The sequence below is a fragment of the Mandrillus leucophaeus genome, unplaced genomic scaffold (assembly GCF_000951045.1).
Source record: "Mandrillus leucophaeus isolate KB7577 unplaced genomic scaffold, Mleu.le_1.0 Scaffold927, whole genome shotgun sequence".
Lineage (NCBI taxonomy): Eukaryota > Metazoa > Chordata > Mammalia > Primates > Cercopithecidae > Mandrillus > Mandrillus leucophaeus.
In genome coordinates this window covers 665,578-673,276 of record NW_012110108.1, presented here as the reverse complement: position 1 = coordinate 673,276, position 7,699 = coordinate 665,578, and the positions used below count along the sequence as shown (strand labels likewise).

General features: G+C 39.4%; 1 protein-coding gene across 1 annotated transcript; it reads right to left on the bottom strand.

The window, feature by feature from the left end:
- Positions 1-6,001: 6,001 nt before the first annotated feature.
- LOC105532003 (olfactory receptor 6C4) lies at positions 6,002-7,040 on the bottom strand. Its single transcript, XM_011970062.1, has one exon. It carries the CDS (start codon positions 7,016-7,018, stop codon positions 6,089-6,091), a length of 930 nt encoding a protein of 309 aa, XP_011825452.1. The 5' UTR covers positions 7,019-7,040; the 3' UTR covers positions 6,002-6,088.
- Positions 7,041-7,699: the final 659 nt, after the last annotated feature.

Here is a 7,699-nt window from a genome sequence, read left to right as displayed (position 1 = left end):
CCCTTTACCATTATGTAATGGCCTTCTTTGTCTCTTTTGATCTTTGATGGTTTAAAGTCTGTTTTATCAGAGACTAGGATTGCAACCCCTGCCTTTTTTTGTTTTCCATTTTCTTGGTAGATCTTCCTCCATCCCTTTATTTTGAGCCTATGTGTGTCTTTGGATATGAGATGGGTCTCCTGAATACAGCAGACTGATGGGTCTTTACTCTTTATCCAATTTGCCAGTCTGTGTCTTTTAATTGGAGCATTTAGTCCATTTACGTTTAAGGTTAATATTGTTATGTGTGAACTTGATCCTGTCATTATGATATTAGCTGGTTATTTTGCTTGCTAGTTGATGCAGTTTCTTCCTAGTATCGGTGGACTTTACATTTTGACATGTTTTTGCAATGACTGGTACCGGTTGTTCCTTTCCATGTTTAGTGCTTCCTTCAGGATCTCTTTTAGGGCAGGCCTGGTGGGGACAAAATCTCTCAGCATTTGCTTGTCTGTAAAGGATTTTATTTCTCCTTCACTTATGAAACTTAGTTTGGCTGGATATGAAATTCTGGGTTGAAAATTCTTTTCTTTAAGAATGTTGAATATTGGCCCCCACTCTCTTCTGGCTTGGAGAGTTTCTGCTGAGAGGTCTGCTGTGAGTCTGATGGGCTTCCCTTTGTGTGTAATCCGACCTTTCTCTCTGGCTGCCCTTAACATTTTTTCCTTCATTTCGACTTTCGTGAATTTGACAATTATGTGTCTTGGAGTTGCTCTTCTCGAGGAGTATCGTTGTGGTGTTCTCTGTATTTCCTGAATTTGAATGTTGGCCTGCCTTACTAGGTTGGGGAAGTTCTCCTGGATGATATCCTGAAGAGTGTTTTCCAACTTGGTTCCATTTTCCCCGTCACTTTCAGGCACACCAATCAGACGTAGATTTGGTCTTTTCACATAATCTCATACTTCTTGGAGGCTTTGTTCATTTCTTTTTACTCTTTTTTCTCCACGCTTCTCTTCTCACTTCTTTTCATTCATTTGATCTTCAATTGCTGATACTCTTTCTTCCAGTTGATTGAGTTTGTTACTGAAGCTTGTGCATTTGTCACATCATTCTTGTGTTATGGTTTTCATCTCTATCAGTTCTTTTAAGGTCTTCTCTGCCTTGATTATTCTAGTTATCCATTCTTCCATTCTTTTTTCAAGGTTTTCAGTTTCTTTGTGCTGGTTACGTAGTTCCTCCTTTAACTCTAAGAAGTTTGATCAACTGAAGCCTTCTTCTCTCAACTCGTCAAAGTCATTCTCCATCCAGCTTTGTTCCATTGCTGGTGATGAGCTGCATTCCTTTGGAGGGGGAGATGCACTCTGATTTTTTGAATTTCCAGCTTTTCTGCATTGATTTCCCCCCATCTTTGTGGTTTTATCTGCCTTTGGTCTTTGATGATGGTGATGTACTGATGGGGTTTTGGTGTGGGTGTCCTTTCTGTCTGTTAGTTTTCCTTCTAACAGTCAGGACCTTCAGCTGTAGGTCTGTTGGAATGTGCTTGAGGTCCACTCCAGACCCTGTTTGCCTGGGTATCAGCAATGGAGGCTGCAGAAGATAGAATATTGCTGAACAGCGAGTGTTGCTGTCTGATTCTTGCTCTGGAAGCTTCGTCTCAGGGGTGTACCCCGCTGTGTGAGGTGTGAGGTGTCAGTCTGCACCTAGTGGGGGATGTCTCCCAGTTAGGCCACTCAGGGGTCAGGGACCCACTTGAGCAGGCAGTCTGTCCATTCTCAGGTCTCAACCTCCATGCTGGGAGATTCACTGCTCTGTTCAAAGCTATCAGACAGGGGCATTTACCTCTGCTGAGGTTTCTGCTGCTTTTTGTTTAACTATGCCCTGTCCCCAGAGGAGAAGTCTACAGAGGCAGGCAGGCCTCCTTGAGCTGCAGTGGGCTCCGCCCAGTTCGAGCTTCCTGGGGGCTTTGTTGACCTACTTAAGCCTCATCAATGGCGGGTGCCCCTCCCCCAGCCTTGCTGCCACCTTGCAGTTAGATCTGCGACTGCTGTGCCAGCAATGAAGGAGGCTCCATGGGCGTGGGACCCTCCAGCTCAGGTGTGGGATATAATCTTCTGGTGTGCCATTTGCTAAGACCCTTGGTAAAGTGCAGTATTAGGGTGGGAGTAACCTGATTTTCCAGGTGTTGTGTGTCTCAGTTTCCCTAGCTAGGAAAAGGAATTCCCTTCTCCCTTGCGCTTCCCAGGGAGGCAATGCCTCGCCCTGCTTCAGCTCTCGCTGGTCGGGCTGCAGCAGCTGAGCAGCACTGATTGTCTGGCACTCCCCAGTGAGATGAACCTGGTACCTCAGTTGAAAATGCAGAAATCACCCATCTTCTGTGTCACTCACGCTGGGAGCTGGAGGCTGGGGCTGTTCCTATTCAGCCATCTTGGACGTGCCCCCAGATTCAACAACTCAGAAACAACATTTTTTATTATTTGATTTTATCTTTTTTTGAGACAGAGTCTTGCTCTGTTGCCCAGCCTGGAGTGCAGAGGCATGATCTCGGCTCACTACAACCTCTGCCTCCCTGGTTCAAGTGATTCTCATACCTTAGCCTCCCAGGTAGCTGAAACTACAGGCTTGTGCCACCACACCAGGCTAATTTTTATATTTTTAGTAGGGACAGGGTTTCACCATGTTGGCCAGGCTGGTCTCGAATTCCTGACCTCAAGTGATGTGCCCTCCTCGGCCTCCCAGAGTTCTGGGATTACAGGCATAAGCCACTGCACCTGGCCTGGAAAGGAACAAAAGAATGTCTTTTGCAGCAATTTGGGTGGAGTTGGAAGTCATTATTCTAAGTGAAGTAATATGGGAGTGGAAAACCAAAAACTGTATATTTTCACTTGTAAGTGGGAGCTAAGCTATGAGTATGCAAAGGCATACAGTGTGGTATAATGAACTTTAGAGAGTCAGAAGGGGAATGATGGGAGGGGGCTAGAGATAAAAAACTACACCTTAGGTCCAATGTATACTACTTGGGTGACAGGTGCACTAAAATCTCAGAATTCACCACTATTTAATTCATTGATGTAACAAAAGGCCACTTGTACTCCAAGTGATTCTCGTGCTTCAGCCTCCCCAGTAGCTGGAATTACAGGCACACATCACCATGCCTGGCTAATTTTTGCATTTTTATTTGCTTGGTGCAAAGGTAGTTCTGCTTTTTGCCATTATCTTTAGTAGCAAAAACCACAATTACTTTTGCATCAATGTAATAGTAGAGGTGGGGTTTCCCTGTGTTGGCCAAGCTGTTCTTGAACTCCTGACCTCAAGTGATCCACCTACCTCAGCCTCCCAAAGAGCTGGGATTAGAGGTGTGAGCCACTGATCCCAGCTGAAATAAAAAAATTAAAAAATTATATTTTATTGTTTTGAATTTTATTTAAAACTCTTTGCAAGAAATGATGCTGGAAGGCTACCTCTTTAGATTTGTAATCCATACATCCACAAGCTCTGGTGACTTTAAAGACAGGCAATGGAAGAGTGAGCACTCAAATGTAGCAGATTGGCTCTTACTCATTTTCATAATCTGCTCACCCTAGCACTGATATAATATTATTCTGAGAATGTTAGTCAGCTAAAGCTGTTTCTTTTAATTCTTGTCCACATTGGTGACATGAGGAATAAAACTCACCATTTCATATATTTAGATACTGAATATTCTGGTAGCTCAGCACCAGACTCTGTGAAGTCATTCCTTTTGTTTATCTGTGACTTGGATTACATTCCAAGTATGAATTAACATAAAGCCAGACTAGATGAACAGTTTTAGAAGAATATGACTTGCTTTTTTTTTTTTTTTGATGAGCTCATTTAGAAGGTGATACATTCTTTTCCCTATTCATTTCCAAATGCTTATATAAAGAATGCTGAGTGACATCTTGCCTAGTGATCTTAAACACTAACTTACACAAAGTACCTTGCTACCTTGTCTCAGCACGTTAATACATCCCCTTTCCCCCATAGATATCTAGGGCAATGAAGTTGATGCTAGCCCAGTTCTTATAACCTGCTGCCAAGTATTTTGATGGCATTATCTGAAGTGTAGGTAAGATCTTTGCTGACCCAGCTACCTAGCATGCAACTGGATGTGTGAAGAGCAGGAATATGCTGGCCTTGTGTGGATGGATTTCAAGTACAATGGCCAACATTTTTACAGTCCCAGCTATATTAAACCAACCAATTTAATACCTTCTTTCTAGTTAAGCTCCAGTTCCTTGAAAAAGATATGGTTTATAATTATCATATAGCTATATTAGATATCATTTATTAAACACAATAAATACTGGCTGTTTTTAAATATTTTACATCTGTTTTCTCACTGAATGCTCAAAACTATAAGATAGACACTATTATTGTAAACATTTTAGAGTTGACAGAGGTGAGCCTTAGAGAGATCAAGTAACTATCTATCCCCAGGTAACTTTGGCAGAAAGTTGAAAAGCTGGAATTTGAAATAAAGCCTATGTTTTAAGCCACTCTATGACATTGCTCCCACTGTACCATTGGTTTTGGTAGATGGATGTAGGGGAACTTAATGATTCAGATGTGGCTATTCAAGAACACTTGTTGTTCTTGTAGTGCATTAAATTTGGAATATATTGAATATTATCACTAATCTCTAGCTAGCAACCAAAGAAAACAAGATATTAAAGATAGCAACAGCTTTACATAGAATATTTTTTCAAAAATATTATACATTCTCCAATATTTTCTGTGGCTCTGAGAATTTGCTATCATAATCAGTTCAATCTAGCTTGTTCCTTAAATGCTTGAGAAGTACCTCATTCTACTCAACACATTACCACATATAAAGTGTGTGACAATACCAGATTATGTTCCACTTCTACCCCAAATAGTAACAAAACTCCTGCAATTTGTTAAGATATTATTAAACTGTGTACAGGTGCTCAGATTAAAAAAAAAGTCCCTTCTTCCATTGAAGTTGGACACTACCACTACCTATTCAAATTCAAGTTGTCATGGCCTCGAATCCATGTGTAAAGTTTTTGGTAGGATAGTCTATTTCTAGTTGTTTTTTCAAGACTCATAATTTGGAACATTCTAGATATAAAATTGCACTGACACTTTATATTCTTTTTCACTTTATAAACAGGTCATTCATGGTTTATGTTAAAAACAAAAGCAAAAATTTGGAGGAAAGTTAAAGAAGTAGAGCCAGATAACAGAATTTTCTTTTCTAATATCTAATAAAGTGAAACAAAAAGATGAAAATAAAATCACAATAGGAAGGAAAAGATCACCAGAAACTATCAAAGAGAGAGAAAATAGATCTCACACCATTAACTTAAAACATGTCACCTAAGAAAAGAAACAATAGATTTTGTCTAGGAGAATGAAAGTCTTCTAAACTTGCCTCTAGAAACCTGTTTTAACCATAAACTAGAAAATGGACATGTAAGTTGACAAAAATCTTAAGAATTTTCTCCTCATTTGGAGAAAAGTAGACTAAATATATATTTTTTCTTTTATTTTCCTCTTATGAAAGGATGGAAGTTGCAATGGTTACATTTGAAATATAAATGAAAAATGGGTGGAGAATCAAAATTATTCACTCCTAGATAGAAACATAGTCTCCAGGGCTCCATGCTGAAGAACAATGCTGATACTACATTCTCCTCAGAACAATTCTGAAAATTTTTCTTGACTCATGAAAGCCAACTAACTCAGTAGTTGTAATTACATACTTTTATGATCTGGTTTCCTTTTTCACTCTAAATTCTTATCCTCCTAATCTTCTAAATAAGCAATATGTTTTGCTTCTTAAATTTCAAATAATTTATGGAAAACAGAACTAATTCTTTCTAGCTGTTCCTTTTTGGATCCCCATTCACTCTTCTCTAATAACAATTAAAATGTCATTTTGTTTTTTGTAAATTTATTACATAAATTTACCATTTATATATCTTTCCTTAATTCTAGACTATAATTAAGACATATACTTTTCCTATTTTTATCTTCAAGGGCCAATTTAGCACTGGAAATACAGACATTCAATGCATATTTGTTAAGTGAAAATATATTTTTTATTGAAGTGTAATCTCCTTTTTTAAAGTTTCACAATCTTTTTGACCAAGTCCTTGAAAGCTTGTTTCACTTGCTGATTTCTTAAAGTATATATGAAGGGATTCAACAGGGGAGTAACTGAAGTAATGAGTACAGCTATTCCTTTGTTGAAAGCACCTCCTTCTTTTGCAGAAGGATTAATGTACATAAACATGCAGCTTCCATAAGAGATGGAAATGACAATCATGTGGGAGGAACAAGTGGAAAAGGCCTTTGTCCTTTGCTGGACAGAAGGGATCCTCAGAATAGTCCTGATAATGTATGTGTAAGAAAGTGTCACCAGTACTAGAGTAACCACAAGAGTCACAACAGCCAGGAGAATGACCATCAGTTCTAAGAGTCTTGTGTCTGAGCAGGCAAGCTCCATGAGAGGCCCATAGTCACAGTAATAGTGACTCAGAATGTTGGAGACACAGAAAGCTACCTGGCTCATGAGGATGATTGGTGGTAAGATTGCTAGGAATCCCCCCAGCCAGGAGCAGAACACTAACTGTATGCAGACTCTGCTGCTCATAATAGTCATGTAATGCAAGGGTTTGCAGATGGCCACATAACGATCATAGGACATGGAGGCCAGGAGGTAAAACTCGGTAGCTCCAAGAAATATGGCAAAAAAATACTGAGTCAAGCAACCAGCAAAGCTGATAACTTTATTTCCTGTTGTCATGCTGGTCAGAAATCTGGGAATAAAAATGGACGTGAAGGAAATTTCTAAGAAGGAGAAATTCCTGAGAAAGAAATACATGGGGGTCTGGAGGTGGGGGTCTAGTAAGGTGAGGGTGATAATAGTCAGATTTCCTAGGACACTTAGCATGTAGGTGAGGGACAGAAAGATGAATATCATCACTTGGAGTTCAGGTTGATTTGTAAGGCCCAGCAGAATAAACTCACCAAACATCGTTCTGTTTTTCATTGTTGACCTTCGGAAAACCTAAAGGCAAAAGGTGAGAATGATGAAAACTGAAGAGTTTCTTAGAGTAGGAGAGATAAAATTTATTTTAACGAACAGAATCGGGTCATACATTGCTCACCATCCAGATGGCCCAAACCAGTGTCCCATTGGGCTGCACTTGGCTTCATGTAAGCCCCATATCTTTTGTGTAAGTGACCTTTTTCATTTCTCAAGTTGACCTGTTCCTGGGCACTTAAGGAAATTTATTATAGAATAACTACTCATGATTTTTTTTTTCAGAAAAACAGAAGTTTTTGAACCTGTTGTTTCCTTTCAAAGGTTTATAAAATCTTCACATGTAAAGTACTTTCTCTTGACTGTATTATAAGCTCTCCTACTTCTGTGCTTTTGGCACACATCTCTCTACCTCATTCTGTTTTCTGTGCTTTCCTGTTTCTTTCTTTCCTTTCTCTGCACTATTTGATGCTTCAGTGGATATCTGCTACAGATCCTTATCTCCATTACTGTCCAAAACTCTGACATCCTTGTTTCAGAAACAGGTAGGAATTTCCCTACACAGGCAATGCTGAAGATCATCTCATTTCATATTGTGAGCCTTTTCCGCTACATGAACAAGGCTCAAGCATCAATAAGTCATGTTATTTAATATTTTATTATATGTTTCTCTGCCACATTCAGAGT

Coding starts and splice junctions, on each gene's coding strand:
- LOC105532003 (XM_011970062.1), bottom strand. CDS start 7,018: ATGAAAAACAGAACGATGTTTGGTGAGTTTATTCTGCTGGGCCTTACA.